This window comes from Falco biarmicus, chromosome 4 (assembly GCF_023638135.1).
Source record: "Falco biarmicus isolate bFalBia1 chromosome 4, bFalBia1.pri, whole genome shotgun sequence".
NCBI lineage: Eukaryota > Metazoa > Chordata > Aves > Falconiformes > Falconidae > Falco > Falco biarmicus.
In genome coordinates, this window is record NC_079291.1 from 77,280,703 (window position 1) to 77,302,105 (window position 21,403).

Consider the following 21,403-nt stretch of genomic DNA (forward strand, 5'->3'; position numbering starts at 1 on the left):
GTATAATATCAGAGCGAAAAACTTTCTATGGTAATGTAACAGTATACATAAAAGGGAACATACTTTTGTAGCCACTAAAGTTAAAAAAGTATTGAAAACAGTAGATTGATAATATCTCTTCTACTGTTTATTACCAAACATTTGCACGTCTAACATCCTGCACAAATCCCTCATCCTAAACTGAAAGTTCTACAGAATTCCAAGACAGACATTCCCACATGAATTAATTTTACATGGAGTTTTTTAACATTCCATTTACTTCAACTTGCTCTGTCATGGAAAAAAGGGCCATCTCAAGGCCATTAACTCATCTCATTCAGTCACACAGTGCAATGTGTTCCAAGGAGCTACTACTTTTGCTGGATCTGCAGGGTAATTGTTCCTGAAGCATGATTCACCACACCACAGAAAACCATGCAATATTCCTAAATGCAATATGTACCATGACATGGTACTAAAAATAGTACCACTAAAAGGACCAAAATTTGCCTACGCAATGTACTGTGGAAATAAACTCTTGTGTGATAAACTGAGGTAAGCTCTTGCAAAGCTGATGTGAAAGCACTGTTTTGTGACTTGTAAGATATTTACAGCAGGTACCCAGAAATATAATCACTAATCAATTCCAATTATACAACTAGCTTATGTCTCATCATAGGAGTCTTTCAGGAGTGCAATGGATGGCACCCATTTCTTTCTGTAAAGAACAGATCTCTGAAAAAGTATCTTATATGACAGAAAGTGATCGTGGGCTTAGGCATGATTACAGTAGAATTTTGGCCCAAAGCTAAAGCACTGAAAGAATAAGCAATGCAAATTTTTTAATGAGTTGCTCAACTGATAATTTTGTACGCATCAGTTGTGCAACTGAAATTGTAATTCAATTAGTATTTAAAGTAATTAAGGATGAAAGACTATCAAAAAAAGCTTAAAAGAAGGCTTTTGTAATTTATTGAAGAGGCTGATACTCCATCACTTCAAAAAAGAAGAATTCATTATGTAACAAAGAAGAAAATACATTGCTTTATTACAAAACTATCCATTGAAAATGAAATGAAAAACGCATGATCTAATATATAGAAAAAAAGCAGAAAAGCTTTCATAAGTACTTTCATTTACTAGTTCAGTGGGCAATGAACAACTACATTAACTCTGGACTTTATGCCAAGCAAACAGACTTACAGATTTTATTGAAAAATTCCAGATATATTTGTATCACCACCGCTTATTCCAGATTATATGCATCACTACTCCCTTCGTATCATGTGTGCCAAGCTTAACTACTCATTTTTATGGAACACATGGGAAATTATTTGAAGTCAGATCAGAGTTACTATTTTTAAACATTGACTGACATCTGAATGCCATTAAGAAGTTTATATATATTATTTTTTCTATTTATTTTTAAAATTTTGTATTACTTCATACGAATCATCAATTATGATTTTTTTCCTATCATGGACAAGTTGCAACAGATATAATTACATGATTCTGGCATTTTAGTGATACATGTATTAATGTGGTCTTAGGTCAAATAAAATGTCATTAAGATCTTGAAGTATTTCAGTCATCATGTCAGCTTTCTTTTGATGACTTCACTGATCACTATGGTTGGTGCTTCTTAGATATTTGATACAAGAACTCAGTGATAATATGGAAAAAAAAAAAAAAACAAAGGGGAAAATCCCATATAAAAGCTAACAAATTTGATTAACATTAGCAATGTTGATTTAAGCACCCAGTGGTTTCATAGAGATGTTTTTAGTCATAAGCATGTTTTAAATGTTTTACTTATGATAAATAATTTTTTCAGATCATTCTTACACTTTGATTACTTCTCAATCCTTACTGGATTTATGGTATATATTGCAATGGGTATTTAAGCTCTTGAACTTCTTAATGTTTTGGTGATTAAGGACTCAATTACATGATACTACATATTTACTACATACTTAGTACAATATTTACTGTATTTCCTGCAAAATCCCTGTGAAAGGAAAACGCAGGAAGGCCCATTTTAAAATGGGAGAACTAAAACACAAAGACACAGATTATGGGAATTAAGAACCCAAATGCCTTCAAAAAGCTGGTTCAAAGAACTTACAACAATTGGTGAACAGCATAGGAAATGTAATGAGTTTAGACTGATACTTTTTAAAGTTTACAGAGATATTTAATTAATTACTGATCGGTGTTAATAGCTGACATTTATTGAAAATAATGGAGTAAAAAATTACATTTTACATATACAGCTGTCCGGTACAGTTATGGGGGTTTTGTGCATTTGTCTACTGTATATGTCATCAGTATTTCATTTAACCAAAAGAGTTTCCTTTTAAGTGAGTAGAAAAATCAATGCATTAACTATATTATCAGTGAATCTGCAGCTGATGAGTGCTGTCTGTATAAAAATAGCAGGGACTGTCTAGCACGTGTAAAAAATATCTATGACAGTCACATCTTTTTTGTGTGTGTGTGGACAGGAAAGGGTTTTTTTTCCCCAACTCTTGCTGATACTGTAAGTTCTTTTAAGTACCTTGTTTCCAATGGCCTTTTTTGGTGGAAAGTTAAAAGTCCTCACTTGCTGGTATTTATTCTGTAACTTATGATGCAAGCTTCTGAACTCTGCGTATCTTCGATAAACATTCCATTCATCATCCTTTATCCTAATATACACCTGCAAAATACAGATACGGAAGGAAACAATTTAAAGACAAACCATTGAGCTAATATATTCCCTTTACTCTTTACAGCTTCATGGCTTAACACCTTCACATTCATGATGAAATGGTACCAGCATTTCCAGGATTACTTACTCATAGATACATCTCTGACTGTATATTTGCTGTTTCTGTTGTACAGGTCAATCTTCTCCCTTCGTCCTTCTCCTTCTCTTTTCCTCTTTTTTTATTATATCAAACAAGACAAACATAGCTTGCTCATTTTAACAAGACTCTGGGGCAAACATGGTAGCACTTTTTGTTACCATGGTTTCCAGCATATTCTATTAGCCAGTGACCAAAGGAAAAAATATTTTTATACCACTATAAAATTGATTTCTATGTACTCAAAACAATTTTTCAACTTTGTAAATTAGCTTTGCAGCATCAGAATTGCAAAACATGATTTTACCCAAAGTATGAAATTTAATTTACTTTCTAAAAAAAATTACATTGAAAACTAAACTAGAAATTTTATTGTTTGGAAAATAAACACAGTTCATTCTTTCTGTTTGTATAGGACATTAAGTATAATTTAACACAGCTGTAGTTTTTGTGATTTTCTGTTTTTGTTTGCCACTGAATTATTTCATGAGCATATTACCAATTACATGCTAAATATTCACGTTCTCTAGGAACATTTCATGCAGAAGTGAAATATACTTAGAGAAAGCTGAGATTTCATTCATTACTAGGCAATAACCTTTCCTCTACTGAAACAAGCCCACAGTTTTAAAGAATGCTGAAATAGCACAAGTCAGAAACTATAAACCAAGCATCAAAACTCAAGATCCAGAGTGACCCTTTCCTTAGCTGCTTCTGTGGAATCTGTAGCTCATTCATTCTCATGTGTGAGTTTATCTCAGTATTTTGCATCACAAATTAAGCTGGAATAGTACTGATGACACTGCATTGCCTTGCTTCTCAAAAAAACCCCAGTAATTTAGTAAATTGTAAGGCAAGTATCAGGAGAATGCTTATGTAAAAAAGCAACAAGATCTACCACACACAGTGGGCAGTAACTGTATTTTCATGAATGCTAGGAAAAAATGAAATTTGGATTTTGAATCCAACATGGAATTGTAGCTTCTCGTGATGACTGAAACATTAACATGGTCCTTTCTCCTTTAGATTTGCCAGGTGCTTAGGAAAAATAAAATTTTACTAAGGACTCATGGTATTTCAGAGATCCAGTGATGTCTTGTCTTCTCCCACAGAAGCAGCTTACGCAGCCTTCCTTTGGTTTGGTCTCAAATTTATAGAAGGCTTCTGTCTTGCAACAAAACAAAATACACCATGCAACTTCTGCCAAACTATTTCACTGTAGAAAAATATTCATATATTCATATTATTTGATTCTATTGAATAACAAGTGTATTTTGGGGTTACTATATATTTCATCATGTTTCATGATGATGACAAAAAATTAAATTAATATAGTAATTCCAAAATTAGCACTTCTAAGAATACAAAAGATTCAGAGTATTGTGTGAAGTACAAATGTGTATCTAAACACAAATCCAACTAGTTTTGGTACAAGAATTCAGATAGTGTAATGATGGAACCACTACAACAGGTCTACAAGAAGTATTCAGACCTCCTTTCATTTTGAAAGTAAAGCCTGGATAAAGATAATTAAACACCTACAGGACCACCTGTTTTAACAATTCAGTTCATCTCTGAAAATCCATGAAGGGAAATATGAAATGCAAGTATTTTGCGTATTTTCAATAAAGTTAATTTAATGTAGTAAAAACTGTATTACATATTCTTTATTCACCCAGCTCTAACCTTTCTCCCTCCCTGCGCTCACTTCAACCAGCATATTGACTGAAATTTTTTATACATTCCCAAGATTCATTTCAGCTTCCCTGCAGGGGGCAGGGATGACAAAAAAGCTTGAATTATTTTTAACCAAGTTATTAAATATGGAAATCCTAATTTAACTGAGCAGTTATCTTTGCACATGTGATGCGGTGAATCACACAGTTCAGTATTACCTGATAATCTGTAACCTACAGTTAAATAATTAAGGAATCCAGTACACTGTAATTGGAATTTTTAAGGACTGCAAAAACATAGATTAATTTCTTAGATGAAACTGCTAACAAAATTCTTCCTGTTCTATGTACATCAATATTGTTTTCTTTTAGACAGTAAGAAACGAAAATGTAACAACTGTGCCATATTGAATTTATTGACAATCATATAATAGAGTATGAAAGGCATATTAAAGTTCATGATGTAATACACATTTAAAGCTTTGTTATCTCAACAGGGAATACTATTCACAAGCCGAGATACTTCAAGACACTTAATGCAAATTCAGTTGGGAAATCAAACAAAGTAAATCCTAAATATAAAACTGCTTGGATAAACTTATTCTAGGCTAGTCATATAAGGCATATAGTTAGTCTCATTTAAAACAAATACAGATCATACAACTTAATCACAGGAATAACATGGAACAATTATCTTTGTAGACAGAATTTAAAAATAGTACTGAATCAAGCAACTTGAGATGCACTGTTTGAAATTGTCTTAGAAGTCATTATGACTATTCCTACTACCTTTAATGTATCCACAATTTCATTCATGCTGTTTTAATCAGAAATGGAATCTGTAGCTGCCAAGTACATTTTTGTGCATGTTTGTCCCAAATAATTATGCTGCACCCTAGGGCAGCACTACTTTCTACTACTGAAAATACCTTAAAAAATGACATAAATACAGAACAGTATTTTAAGATCATGTTATAGGAAGTTGAAAGGACTACTCCTAGGCTCACTATCTGATCAATTTAAAAATCAATTCCAAATCACCACATTTCCTTTCAAATGCCCATGTTTTCCAGAAATCCACTTCCTAACCTAATTAAGTAATTTTCAAGGTAAAGAAAATTTACAGACCAAATCGAAATCACCACTAGACTGCTTGTTGGACTGTAGACAAAAGATACTACTTCAATATTCTTTTGTATATAAAAAAATTAATTCAGTAGCTTTTGCTTGTAACTTAGGAGCACTTTCCAATTGGGTCTGCTATATAAAGTCTGATAGGTAACTTTTTTGTAGCTATGATTTACAGCAGCTGAAAATAAAAATTTCAGTTATTAAGTATATATAATTAATTAGTCTGTTATTTTCTCATCACAAACATGTTTAAAGTCAAAGACTTGAAGAGAAATAGCAAAAACAGTAGTAATTTCCTATTTTGTTTCTCAGCCAACTACCTGCTATCTTAATATTATTGAAATGTCAAAAAACTTCTGAAAACCGATTTGAAAACACTAGTTTAATGACTGCATGCTGAAATGAATAAATCCTACTCCCATGGTACTGGTTTTTGTGCCAAAAGTTTCTTTAATATGTTAAGGAATCTTTAAGCAGTTGAGTAAAAAATGCTGTTAACAAATCCCAATAACAGACTAGTAATTATTCACACAGTTCATCACTACTTGTGTATAAAAGCCTGAGGAGTAGAAAGGACAAATGCCAAAATTCCAACTCGCTTCAGTTCCATTGCACCTTCACAGATTAAATGCCTATACTCAACACTCGTTCTTCAGGTGTGCAGAAGTCTACAATGGGCTCCCTTCATTTTGGATGCAAAATATATGTTGGTATATTTAGGATTCACTTTTTGGGTCTCAAGCATTGTAGATAGAAAGAGATACTGAATGGAATATTAGAGAATCTTCTGTTGCAATGACATTCATTGTTATAGAAATATCAGATTAAGTAACAGAAAGGAACTTCCCTAAACCAAGTTATTCCTGAATCTTCCCTACAAATGTGTCACACATTTCCTGGTAAGATGATCTGAATACATAATGAAAAATGAAATTCTAGCCAGAGAACTCTGTGCATGGGAGCTCCACAAATACAAACCTGCTGAAGTTAAAGACCCTGTGAATCTATATCCCATTCCAGAGGCAACAAAAATGTCAGGAGAGAGAAAATGCTAATGGAAGGTAAGCAGTGAAACTCTACAAAACCGTATACAAAGTTCAATGGCACAAGGTGCGAGAGAAGTCAGAACATTTCAGCAGTAGAACACTTCAAAGGACATAACGAATACAGAGAAAGTTTGTAAAGAATCAGTGATATACTGGACAAAGTCATAGTTTTTCTTACCAGAATGAAAAAAAACTATGATGGGCAGTATAGGGAATGTAAATGAGACTGATCAACACTAAGGAAGCTACTGTGACTGCCGCTGAACTCAGCATTATTGGGGTGGGTGGGAGGGCAGACAAAACAGAAGGAGATGAGAGAAAAACTATTATTTCTGCATTATTGTATTTCTAGTGTATTACTGTATTTCTAACTTCCTTTCCCTCATTAATAAAACAGGGTTTTCTAGAAATCCTCTTGTTTGTTACACAGGCCTTTAAAATCAATGCCCAAGCATGCAACAACAAAAACAAGAAATCAGCAACTCCTTTGGTAGAGAATGCAATCAGCATGAATACAAAAACGTAACACACAAAGTGGCACCATACTTTTTTCTGAACTTGACTGGTGAAAGTTTTCTTTACATTTGCTTTTAAATAACACTTCAAAAAATTCTGGAATATCATTGGTCCATAGTTTTACCACAACACTTCATTACTCAGTACAGAAAGAAAAAGGAAAGTAGACATGAAGCAGCAGAGATGCTTTAATTTTTTTGCTAGAATTTCGTTCTTGGTAAAGGAGCTATAAAATATTTCCATAAAATGGGAATATTTGCTTCAGATACAGGAATATCTGCTTAGATAGAACAGATTAAGATAAAAAAAGATGAGAAGATTAATAATCAAACCTGCTCACGCTAACAGAACATATATATCTTAAGCAGCATATTGCTAGGACTCAGCAGGATAAACCAATGAATGAATGACAGTTCGTAAATGGATTTTATGCATCTTCTAAGACTGGCAATGTGAACATTATGGGGGGATGGGAGAAGAGATTGTACAGGGAGGGACACGTTATGTGCTTAACTTTGCCTCTTTTTTTTTCCCCTAGACAGGACAAAGTGAGGTTGGAGCAAATAAAAAAGTTACATAGAACAGACTGTTCCTCTGACTACCTACGTTGATACATCTGTTCAAAAAACCATGCCAGGAGATGATATGGATGAAGTTCAAACTGCAGTAATTTCAGCCTTTCCCCTTCTTATAGGCAGACTCTACCACCAAAATCTTGCATCTCCTTTACCTCTCACCTTTGAAATACTCAATTTAAATAATTATATATTGTATTATATAATCATAATTTCATGTCAGGTCCAAACTGCAAGACTTGTAATGTCCCCAAATTACCTTCTAAACTACTAAAATTATTTTCTAAAATACTCTAATCCTACTGTGACCCACATTATCTTCTACCAATCTTAACAGTAGGGATAATTTCTCTTTTATTCTTGCAAAAAGTAATCTACTAAACAGCATAAAAAACATCCTCTTCTGCTACAACTACTGAGAGGGAACATCAAGCATGAGACAGGGACTTGTAGAAGTCTAGTTCAGAACTACTGATGGAGAGCTGGAAGTAGTAAGAGGAGACAAGATTTCATCTGCATCTAAAGTTCTCCTCAACTACCTAACCCACTCATTTTCACTGCTTTCGCTATGAGTTTCCCATTTATAAAATAAACCCACCTATTTCAGAATGCCTGTTCAATTTATTTATGATATAAAGGAGAGAAAAGACTAAAGAGAAATAATTTCAGTGCTCGGAAATATTAGGCAAAACTTGTTAATATCAATAAAATTTATCTACTGATTCTCTACATTTACTGAGTTTGCTGTTACAGACATTATAGAAGCCTGGAATATTCATTGCAACAACCCCCAAGTAACTGTTAATGTAACATTTGGTTAAACAAACCTTATAACCCATGATATTTCCAGAAAACGAAACTGCCAGTACTTCCATAAAGTATTGCTAACGTAATCTAAGAAAAATGACAGACCAGTCTTTCTGTGGAAAGAAGAAAATGCATTCATTTTAACCTGAGGTGCAACAGGTTCTGGGATGAGCTTCTAGAACTACTACTTGTTCTGTTTCTCAAAAATTGGTTTATGATGATAATAAAGTTTTAAAAATCCTTAAAACTGACTCAACTGTAATGTATATCTTAATTATTCAGGAACACTAAGCTAAAGAGATTTTGATCAAAATTTACAATTTAAGAAATAATTGTTTTCAGGGAACTGGACTCTCTTTTTTTCCTATTTCATAGCATGCTTTTCTGAGAGGAGTAATGTGTTTCAATTTATTTAGGAAGCTTTTCTCAAAATTATTTCTGCACTCAAACCATATAGAAGTAGTAAAAGGTATGAAACCGAAGGGGAAGTAAATAGCAAAAAAGGAAGAACCAGTAATATTTCTTGACTTTATAGGACAATGGGATTCTGTTTAGAATATAAATTCAAGCTGAATTCTCCAAAGTTACCTTTGAAGTGTGAGAAAAGAATACAAACGCAAGTTATATTTTGACACAGCTGCAGGACTGCATTTATGGTTAAGTTCCCGCTTTGAAAATGATCCAATTTAAGAATTTCTGCATAATGAAAAACAAACGGAACAATGAAACTTTTCAGCTGTGATATGAGCAGCTTTTTGTGTGCCTTTCTATGTACAGAGAACAGAAATTAAAGTGAACAAGCTTTTATCTCAATAAGACCATTTTACCTACTTGCACATAGACTACAAATACTGTATTTTCTTATGTTACATCTTCAAAGTTTTGATATTTAGTTCATAAAAATGAACAATATAATGTCAAATATATGAGAGAATGCACATGAAAGCATGGACCTTAAGAACAACCAATATTGTTCTACTAAACAGAAATATGTCATGCATTTTAGGCCTATCCACTCAATTACATACGTGCAGAAGTATGTTCACTGTGTTTCTGTAGCCACAGTTCTGTTTCTATTCACCAAAAACGGCACTAAAGTGACCAAAGCAGTATGCCTATGCTTTTGCTGGAAGAAATAAAAAATGTATTTATTCCAAATACAAAGCAAATCAGCACAGAAGACTTCATTCAATAACATAATTAGCTCTTTTTGACAGTGAAATGTTACTTATAATACCAAAAAATAATTAACACCATTTCACAAACATGCACTTTGAACTGATACAGTCGCTGCAATGCATGACAACCACTGCAGTGAAAGAAGTTTCTGCAGGGGAGAGTATAGGTAAAACAACAGAACTGCTGGCTTTTTCTCCAAATATCGTATTTTGGGTGCTTTGGCCAGGGAAAGGAGGATACCTCACCGATCAGTTTGTAAATACGGTAACTATTATTTATTCTAGATATTTATTGGATAAAAATTATTATCTTCTTTCTGTAGTAGGTATGAAGTAAATTGAAAATTTAATTTCTACTTTGATTTTCTTAGTATTTTTTGCATCCAGATTAGCATATCTATAAGCATAACAGTGTATTAAGTTGTATTACGATTTCCTTTACAAAAATAAATAAAAGTCTCTGAGGACTGATCTCACCTTTGTATACTCCCTCCATCCCAGCGATTTGAATTTTTTTCTCCTTTACCTGCTTTTATGCTTCTCTGATGCTTCCTCCTGACACAGGTCCCATTACAGAAAAAGTGGGACATTCAACTTTTTTGGTTCATGCACTCTCAAACCACTCTCTTTCAAAATGCCACATGCCTCATCTTTCTCTCAAATTCTCCCAATCATTCTAGACCATTTTCTTCTCTGCTTGCCCTGAGCTGCTCTGAGATGGAATATGATTAGAAGACTATTTCCTTCTCCTTTTTGCTTGCTTCGTACTGCAGCTGCTGAAGTAATCCAATTCCTCATATATAAGGGAAACGAAAATCAGCTTTGGGTTTGAAATGTTGCCTACTTTTCAACTACTTTAACTGTCTATCCACTGTCTTCCATTGTAAAGATTTCTACCTTTGATGAAATACTAAGGCTATGCTGGCTCATGTATAAACTAAAGGTCGACAGTAACATCCGGCAGATCCCAGACTTTGCTTTCACTGTTTCATCTCTCACCCAAAGAATTTGCTGGGCACTCTCCCCTTCAAAAACTGTTGAGCATCAGATACTGTTCTCTTCCGTGTCTTTTATGATGCATTTCTGTGAAAATTCTTCCCTCTGTTTAAGCAGGAGCATTCAGGTACTCACTGTAAGAAAGACACTGAGGTGCTGGAGTATATCCAAAGAAGGACAATGAAGCTGATGAAGGGTCTGGAGCACAAGTCCTGTGAGGAGCCACTGAGGGAACTGGGGTTGTTTAGCCTGGAGAAAAGGAGGCTTAGGGGAGACCTTATCATTCTCTACAACTACCTGAAAGGAGGCTGTAGACAGGTGAGGGTCAGTCTTTTTTCCCAGTTAACAAGCAGTAGCACAAGAGGAAACAGCCTCAAGTTGTACCAGGAAAGGTTTAGATTGGATATTGGGAAACATTCATTCACTGAAAGGGTGGTCAAGCGTTGGAACAGGCTGCCCAGGGAGGTGGTGGAGTCACCATCCCTGCAGCTATTTAAAACATGTGTAGATGTGGCACTTAGGGACATGATTTAGCTGTGGACTTGGCAGTGCGAAGTTAATGGCTGGACTCAATCTTAAAGGTCTTTTCCAACCTAAACAATTTTATGATAATAGCCCCTTCATAGGAAGGTATTATGCTCTTCCATCAGAGAGGAAGCCGAGAGGAAAAACAGCACATCATTGAAAGTAATAGAAAAAGAAATATTTTGAGAAGAGATATTAGTCAATATTAAACAGTAAGACTGAAGAGACTCAAAGGAATAAAAAAGTTGTAAGAGGAGTATGTTTATTGATTATGATCTTAGGGGGTCCTATTCATATGCAAATAGCATCAGTCTTGTCTGATTAGCATATTTCTCTTTAATCTTATTTGGCATAATCTAAAACGTTTATTGCTCCACAAACAAGTAGCGATTCAAATATTGGTATCATTTTAAGAATCACAAAATCTCGGTTTCCTTATCTTAAGTGTCAGCCATTGGTAATTATAGCAACAAAAGGCATGACTAATGGCATTTGTTGTGTACTTCACAGGAAAGTGGAATCCGAACATATGCAGAAAATAACAAAGATATTCTACACTTGAGAAATAGGATAAAATAATATTATTGCAATAATATATTGCTTCACAGGCACTAAAGAAACTGCAATTAACTATCACCATCTAGAGGTCAAATGTAAATGCAAGTGTTTTTTTTTATTCTGTCTATCCCGGTGGATATACTAGACAAAAAATTATTTTCTAATGCTAGGCTGACTGAGCAACATCAGCCTCACAAAAAAGGTTCACAAAAAAGATGGGCAGCAAAGTGCATATATCACAAATAACTAGCTGCTTTCTGATGACTGCTAACTAGAGAAGAGAGGATGTGTCTAAGAGAAGACTTGACTTTTGCCAGCATGACCCTGATTTTACAAAGCCACCTAATATTTAGATTACCTGTTTAAAGGACTAGACTTTCTTAACTGTTAGTTAGTACAAAATATATTGGTTTCTTCACACATGGCTAGGTCCTTTAACACTTTTAACTAATCAGTTTACCACTTACAAATAGCCTCACAAAATTTGTAAGAGAATAAACTTTTAAAGCTTCTTCTGGGCTTCAAGTGGATAACTATAATTGTTCTAATGTTCTTGCTAGAAGATACTGTTATGACTGTCTAGTCTGAGCTCCTGTCACAGCCCAAAATTTCATCCAGTATCATCTAAATAATCCTTACAATTTGTTGATTCACAGTAAGGACATCAACTGGTCATCTAATTAATCTTTCTACTCATATGCAAAATTAATTATACTAGTAATCTGTCAGCGCTAATGAATGACAAGACAGTAGTCAAGACACAAACTTTAAGCAAAACAAAGCTGAGCAAGTATAAAGAGAAAGGATGTGCTTCTGAAAACATTAGCGTGAGCTTGCCATGCATAGAAGATAAACACTAGTGGAAGGGAGGAGATTTCCTAATTATACCTATTATTCCTGTTTCAGGACTGAATTACTCATTCTTAACATAGCATTAAAGACAAGCCATGTTCAGTTAATCCTACCCCATGACCTCCAAGTTTCTCCCATTGTACTGTTACTGCCAAGTATATTGATTTCAACAGTTTAGAAAAATCTTGGGTGAATTATGAAATGTATTTTATTCAGTACACTTAAATATGAACAAAAGGTGTAGTTTTATTTATGCAGAAAAGTTATCTATCATACGTAATATTGCTATACAGGGATTTCCTCAGAAAGAAGTCACATCCTTGTGTTTGGATTGATTATTTTTTTTAACTTAAATTAGCTCATTTATTTTCTAGACCCACATAAACTTTCAGTATTCTCAAGTCCTGTGGCAAGACGTCTTGCACCCCAATTACATGTTGTGGAGAAAACCGCTGTCACACACTTGTTTTGAAAGTGCAAGCTGGCAGTTTCAATGGATGCTCCAATTTGCATTTTGAAACAGTTAAAAATCTCTCTGTGTCTTTCATTATTTGAAAGATTGCTATCTTACTCCCCTCTCAGTTTTCTTTCTTGCAGGCTAAAAATTTTTAATAAGCTCCTCAAATGAAAAAGCCTCATTTTTTCACACATATTCTTTCCAGTTCTGATATATTTCTTTGGAGAGGACTAGAACTGCACACAGATAAACCAGAGATTATACATGGCATAACAGTTTTCTGGTTTTCTGTCCCTTTTCTAATGATTTCTAACAACTCTCGTTTTAGACTTCTCTAAACCCTTTTAAAAATTGTATCAGATTACCGACTTTAAAATCTTCTGCTACCTAAGACAGAAGCTATTTATCACTCAGTTTTCAGCTATTTCACCCTTGAATTCCTGGTGAATTGCATGTAGAGATTTATTCTTTATTTGTTCAATAAGATCTTCTACTGGTATTTCATTTAAAACAGACACTCTGCTAATTCTCCACAACGAATAATCCAGAATAGGAATCAGAGTCATAGAATGGTATGGGTTGGAAGGGTCCTTAAAGATCACTTAGTTCCCCCATAACAGCTCCATGGTGAACTGAGATTTTAAAATATGCATTCTTCTGTTACTATTTTATGTTCTGAGACCTTCTTCTTCAGCTTGAATATTTGTCCTGCTGACTTTAGCAAGTGGCCTTTTCCTGACACGTACAAAAGAGACTATTAGATTTTATGCCTTTTGCAAGTTGTAAGAGGCCTGTAACACTGTTTCTACTTTTTTCCTCCAGAATGTGTACATTCCTCTATTTTACTTTGGAGGCAACTTAAATGCTTTGATATTTTAAAATTTATTTTATTTACTGCTACTTAGCCATCCTTCTCTTGGTTTTCCCCTCTGTTTTTAAAAATGGGTTACGCATTTCCTGTGAGCAATATCCAAGTTTTTAAATAGTCTCCATTATGCCTGCAAACCATCTTAGCTACCCTTTTAGGGTTTTTTTTAACCATCTTCCAAATTTTTTCCCTCATTCTCTTTTTTCCAGTTAAATATTACAGTAATGAATTTTTGCTTTTGTTGCTCCTTTTACAATAGAGTTTAAATTAATTAGGTTTAGTTTATTTAAATACCTATTCCCATCTCAAACATCTGATTTTCTTTATATGTAAACCTTCCTCTACTTTTCAGTTTATAAATTTTATGATCTTCAAGTGCCAGTAACTGAGTCCTGGCATTTAAATGCATCCCTCATGTGAAAATTTCCTTTATTCCAGAAATATATCCAAATCTTGATGAATCCAAACCCATTATTTCTCCAACATTTTTTCATTCATGCAGCAAAATACTAGATCTCCACCTCTCTGAAGCCCTCATAGTCTCCTTTACCCTATATCACTGAAAACCAAATGGAACATTATCTTCCACACCACAGCTTAGTAGCCCATCTGGAAACACGAAGTTTTCCCACCTTTCTATTTGTCAGGTAAAGTCCCAGATGATACCCGAGGGAATGACAAAATTGAACCGCCCAAAACCTAAAGCCACCTCTTCTCAGTAGAGATCTTTGTCCTCAGAGGACTACTCACAATGCAAGAGAAAACAAAGCCCTAACTGGCTATTTAATTTTAAAAGCACTGTATCACAATGTTTATTTTTTTGTCTTTATTTATTGTAGTCACCATTTATTTATTGTACTCATCTGAAAGTTCAATTATGTGAAATTAAGTTCAATTAAGTGAAATTGTGGTATTTCAGAAAACAAGTGAAAAATACTGAACTTCATAACTGCACTTTAGTGCACATCCAATTCTAAACTGCATTTTCACTTTTTTTTTTTTTTAGATTTATATACCATCTAATTGTTGTAACATCCACAGCTGAATGATATAAGTCTATGGCTTTTAATTTTTCAGGCAGTATTAGATAGTGCTGAACTGTGAGCACCAATTAATCTGCTGCTCACAACTGTCCCTTTGAACTCAGTCATTCAAATTGAGCGTAAAATTTGGCTACATTTCTAGACCTTGTTTTTAAATTCCTAAGATTCATAACCAGTACATTCTGCTAGTTAAACATTACTGCAATAGTGCAGTGTAACTCTACAAGTACAGAAGTCTGATTAAAATTTCCACATCTAATAAGATTCATTATAAAATGTTTCTTGCTTTCAGAGCCCACAACCTTATTTCTGAGCTTGCCCAGAATCCTTAATCCTTAACAGAAATTAAGGAAACTATCTGATCGTTGAAACTATGTGACAAGTATGCTGGAGCTGGAAATTCTCCCTTCTGTATTCACCAAAGAATAACATCTGGGGTTTTTTAGGGATAGAAGTTGTACTGATTTTGAACATGACATCTGGAACATGCTGAAATATTAACATGACACAAAAATGCTTTGAAACACCCTTCAAAACAGCATTATAAATCTGCATTAAATTAAAAAAAAAAAAACAAAAAAAACAAAAACCAAAAAGACAAGCACTGTAACAAAAACAAAACTGCTGGAGCCTACTCTTATCCTGTCCAGGTCAGGCCCTCCCGATAGGCAAATTAACATGTGATTCATTTATTTTCCTTGTTTAAGAAGTACAAATGCAAAATTGGCTACCCAGATTTATTTCTCCTAATTCTTATATTCTTAATAATAATTTATAAGTCCACAAAAAATAGATTACAGATATCGCGGAACTGACAGGTTCTAACTTTTCCAAACTATCTGAGGTGCTCGGCAATTCTTTCCACCCTCTTTTGGTCATTCTCAGGGCATGTGATATGTATGCAGTAGTTTATTTACTGCTAGAAAATATGCCTTTATAAGCAAAAAGGGACAGAAGAGGCACAACAGTTCTGAAGTGCATCAACAAGAAATGTGACATAGCAAGTGTCCACTGGCACACCACCTTCCTCTCCATCAAATGAAATGCTCCAGAGAGACATAATTTCAAATCAGCAAAGGTTAACAAGGTGGCTCATTAACAGAAGGGTAAAGGAGGACAGTTTCTTTAGCTTTCTAATAACAGAAAATGCAGAAGAAATCAAGCCATGTTAGAAATACATTTATATGAACTGCATTTGGAAAAGCAATGGTGGTCAAGGTCCATGCCCTTTTGTAGTATCTTCCTTTGGCAGCAACTTCTTACCTGAATAGTATTACGAATGTGATCTCATTTTCAGGAAGGCTAAGCATCTTAAGAATAATTTCCAATTAGCTTTAAGTACAGTCATAAGTGTTTAGCATATCTAAAAATTTGTTTACCTGAACCCAGTTTCAAGCTTTGCCTGTTCCCATCAGCACACTAGCTTTCTCCAAAGTTCGCCTGACAACTTTCTCTCAGAATTAACCAGCACAACCAAGAGTCAGTTTTTACATCTCAAGATACAGTTACTCAAGTACCCACAGAGAAATCTGAACTCCAAAAGGTGTTAGTAATGATCTCGACAACATCAACATTCTGCAATATTGCTACTTTCCTTTACATTGATATACTACAAGCAATTTCTCATGTAGCTGATACAAAGAGTTATACATGGATTTTAATTCTCTGCCATTGGAGAAATACATGATAAAGCAGCAAAAATAATGTTTATTATGAATAAGAGGACTCTCAGAAATTAAATCCATCATTTATCCTAATTGTCACTCCCAGTCCTTGTCTGTTCATTACATACTGGTAGCCTGGTAAATATCCTCTTCCATAATTTCAACATTGAATCAAATTCCCTGTAATCAGGAGCACATGTTTTGGCAGTGATTTAACAAGATAAATGCACAGTGCTGTTACTGAGGCTATTCTGAAGTTTTATAAATTAATGCTTTCCTGGTAGCTATAAAATGCAGAATATATATTCAGCAAGCACATAAGTGTTTCATCATAGTGCTATGATAGAGAATATAGGTCTATTTAGGAAAATGTCTTTTAGCCTTTTTTTTCACGTATATGGTGTTTTTTGCTAGTTATTTGCTAGACAGGTACTCTTCCCAGTCATACTCCTAGTTACTGAGATCAAAACCTGGTAGGAATGCCATTAATGTATTCTTCCATAAGGAAAGTTCCCAGCAGGTAGCCAAGATCAAAGTTTAGTAAGAACTACGTAAGTTTTAGGTCACTTCTACAGGTAATTCTTGCTCTTTTTTTTTTTTATTATTTTTTAAAGTACTAAAAGATAAAGTTGAGAGAATACACAACTGTTCACCACAGGAATTCTATGATATTCTGTTCTGTCCTTTAATTAAAGACAAACTACTCTGACCATAGATACTCTATGCCTATTGTAGATAAACACTTTAACTTTCCACATTACCTATGTCCCATAAATTGTTAGTGTGAATAGATAATGAACAGAGCATATTCAGAAGAACATTCATATTTTTCAAATACATATACCAATACACAAAATTTTGCACACTACGGATGCCCAACATTATAAGTATATATTGTAGACATAAAGAACTTAAAAGTCTAAAAATTTTCTTTTTGTAAAGTTATAATTTTCAATCTTAGTATCTTGCAGTGATATTTGCTTCCTTTTTTCCTCTTCACAAGAGGTTTAGCTGCCTTTGTTTTCCATTGATGATGAGTAATAGATTAAGCCTATTAAAACCCACTCTGTACAACATATTTTCTAAAATGCCATGCCAATGATAAATAGAAATAAGGTGCAAAAGCACAATAAAAAAAATTATTTTTTGTTCACGTCACTGTAGTTAGGCCCTTAACCAAAGCAAACTGAAAGCAACATCTACCTCTACCCACTTCAGCAGATTTTGGATAAAGCCCTGAACCTCTTACAAATTGGGAAGCTTTGTATATCTCAGTATTGTTCCTATTGAAAAATAATATGCAGAACAACTATAGTATATATGATTTCTATAAAATTTCCAGGTTTTGATGATGCCATTTATATAGTCAACAAACAGTCAAACTGCATGGAAAGTATGGAACTCTTTACACACTAAATTTGATATTGAGTTACAAGTAAAATTAAAAATAAACGAAATTTTTCAAAGAATTATTTTTTTTTAATCCAGTTCTAATAAATCTTAAAGAAAAGCACTTCACTACTTTTTTAAATAAAGATACATTTGGAATATTAGATAGCAACCCTATAAATAAATTGTTTCCGTTTCATGTCTTAGTAGTAACACTAACAAAACTCGAAATACAAAAGCAAGTTTAATAATAAAAAAGGATTCTTTCTTCCCAGTCAACCAAAGAGAATGCAACTGAAAAAGCAGAGAAAATAATTGTTGATAAAAATGCAACTGTTTGCAATACACATTCTCCATAACACCCTTTTTCACGCAGATACATGCCTATGTGCATGGCCTCCCTATGCAGTAATAATGTTACTGTTGAACTCAACCACCTTTAATAGTATACAAAGACAGTTTTCCTCCCACATTCCTTCATCTATCACATCTCCTCTTACTAAAGGGCTGCCCCTATCTAAACTCTGCTTATCCACAAGCAGCTGCAACAACTGTTTTGTTTCTAATTCTCACTAACTAAATGAGGAGGACAACCTGTGTGAGCAACAGATAAATTTGTAAATATAACTGAAAAAGCCATAGTTTACTTCTTATTCACGACTTACACAGAAAAGATTTGAGAGTCCTTTTCTTCACAATAAGACTCCCACTGCAACAATTCATGTCCACAATTTGATAATTAGAAATTATGTTAACTTGTCACCTATATGTGAAAGAAATGTGGAACTGTGTACACTGCAACCATATAGGCTTTCCTGAGTATCAGGAAAAGATATGGTCAACTACTGGATCATATTCCCCCTCTCCTGTCTTTCACGTAACAGCAGATACCAGTAACATTAAAAAGACACAAAATTGAGACTGTACAGACAGTACTGTTACACGTCATATCTCACCATCATTAACAAGCGTGCCAAGCCTAAACAGTCAGAAATGCGCTTAAAAATTACAGGCATATACACTTAATGCCTTCATTTCAATCTGCACTGCAGATATAGCTTAAAAAAAAAAAAAAAAAGAAAAATGAAAAGCCAGAGAATGTAGAAAGTAACATATTGTTGCAAAGACAACAGACTTCATTGTTCAGACACCAAATATCTTACAGAATTGTCTTATTTTGTTATTTGCCAGAAACTCCAATTTACATGCAACTTCAGGAGGAAAAAAAAACACAAACTACATTACATTCAATTTTTTTCCCAATCAACAGTCTAGATGTAAAAATCCTTGAGGAAAGACTGAACTTTAAAAACTCAAAGCTTTTTAAACAGTACACGATAGGTACCCCTTATTATAACCCTTTAGTACTCATCCACATAGGCAGCAACATTAATTCCAGACAAGACAACTACCAAATCAAGGGCAACCAAACAGCACTGGGGCAATGATGAAGTGCATACGGGCCCAGCTGGTCTTCTGGATCCTGCTTGGGAGGTCAAAGGCTTGGCACAGGAGTACATGGGTCCTGTGGATCAATACCTGGTTGCACAGCAGGTGCCGCTGACAGATTTGGCTTTTACAATCATGGGACTATCTCCAAGGGTCAAGGACTGCTGGGAGAGATTAAATCCATCTCAAAGAGTGGGACAAGATATCTTTGTCAACATGCTGACCAACCTGGTGAGGAAATGGTAGATGGGGTGGAAAGCAAATGGTGTATGCTGATAGGAACATGAGAAACTTAGATGTCAAAGTAGGATGAAAAGAATAAAACAGAGCAACCCAGGAGGTGAAACCAGAGTTTCTAGTGGTCATAGAACTGCATCATTAGAGTAACAGATGTAGTGGGGTGGTATATTGATGCTTTGAAGAATTTCTGCAATAGCAGACTCTAGTGTCTGGGTTTGAGAACATGTAGCCAGTGACAGCAGACTGGAGGAATATGTGAGAGCTAAGACACTTGTCAATAAGTTAGGTTTCCACAAACACTTGTGCACCTGAATTTTATCAATTATTCAATGCTTTTGAGCAAATAACTAACTGTTCAGTATTGTTAGCTTTCCTTTCCATTAGCTGAAGTCTTATTTTTCTTTGTCTTTTACTGGCCAAAAGGTGGGTGTTTTCCTGTATTTTTCAACTATCTGCCAACACTTCATAAATAATTCAAAATTCTACAAAAATCATCAGAGTGAGAGGAATATTAACAAGCTTCAGAAATCTTGTTCAGAGCTAAGTACACGTGGCTGAAACAAAAGTGGAAAAAATTTGCAGCTGCTAATAATCCACAAATAAAGACATACAGCCTAGGACAGAATATTAAAGTGCTTAAAGTTTGCCCTGCCATTCTATCCATGGAGGGTGTAATTGTTCTGAAGCCAATAATCCAGGAATCAAAGAATAGTATAGGATTTCAATGCTTCAACTACAAGACAGGCTAGAGTGCAAACCCCTAAATTCAGACCCAGCTGAAGAAGAGCACACTATGAACATGTCCAATGACACATAGTGAAGACCTGTTGCACAATTCAAAATATTTTCAAGTGAGCTACTACAGTAAGCCACATATGTCTGTCAAGCAACATTTCTGGTCACTGATACCCCCAAAATTGAAACAGAATAGGTACATGCATATTGAAGAAGGCATTACTGATTAATATTGAATTGTTGTACTCCCTGGCCAATGCACTCATCTTACTAACATTTTTTTAAAATATTAAACTATGAAAAGCCACCCCTCAAAATACGCTATTTGGATTATCAACACAATCCTATGGAGGAATAATATCTATGAAGTTACTACTGTTGTTCATTACCTGATCTCTAATGAAATGATACTGACATCTTTGATTTATTAAAATGTGCCATATTAGTCAGAAACTTTTTCACAGAATGTGTTAAGATGTATCACTTACCTGATAAACATGGAATGCATTAGCAGCTTTTCCACGCAGAAAGACTGAGGGAATCCAAACATTAATAAGAGCACGATTTGATCTGAGGATGAGAGAGAAAAAACTCAAAATAGGGAATCATATTTATGTATAAGAATTGCAAAGCAACTACTTCCAGTGATTTAGATAATGATCAAAGTGATCAACAAAGCAACTTAACATTTCAATTGTAGTATCAGAAAAACTGTAGTTGTGCCTGAACCTTTTATATCTGCTGTATCTAAAAGTGTTCCTTAAAATTAACATAACTGAAAAAGAGCACTGGAACAATTCCATCTACAGTGGTTTTGGTTTATTTTACAGCAAGCATTTGACAATATTTGATTATATGCATGAAACAAAAATT

The 21,403-nt window shown here is 34.3% G+C and overlaps 1 protein-coding gene across 2 annotated transcripts in view; it reads right to left on the bottom strand.

Annotated features, from left to right (window-relative positions):
- The window catches only part of SNX29 (sorting nexin 29), a 106,064-nt gene that overhangs the window by 19,599 nt on the left and 65,062 nt on the right, over nucleotides 1–21,403 (bottom strand). For both annotated transcript variants that reach the window (XR_008821363.1, XM_056335556.1), the window contains exons 18-19: nucleotides 21,019–21,100; nucleotides 2,537–2,677 (exon numbers count right to left, since the gene is read on the bottom strand). Coding sequence is in view for 1 of the 2 variants with exons in the window: in XM_056335556.1 (XP_056191531.1) it covers nucleotides 2,537–2,677; nucleotides 21,019–21,100 (223 nt within the window). In the remaining variant the exon portion in view is untranslated. The remainder of the gene's footprint in view (nucleotides 1–2,536; nucleotides 2,678–21,018; nucleotides 21,101–21,403) is intronic.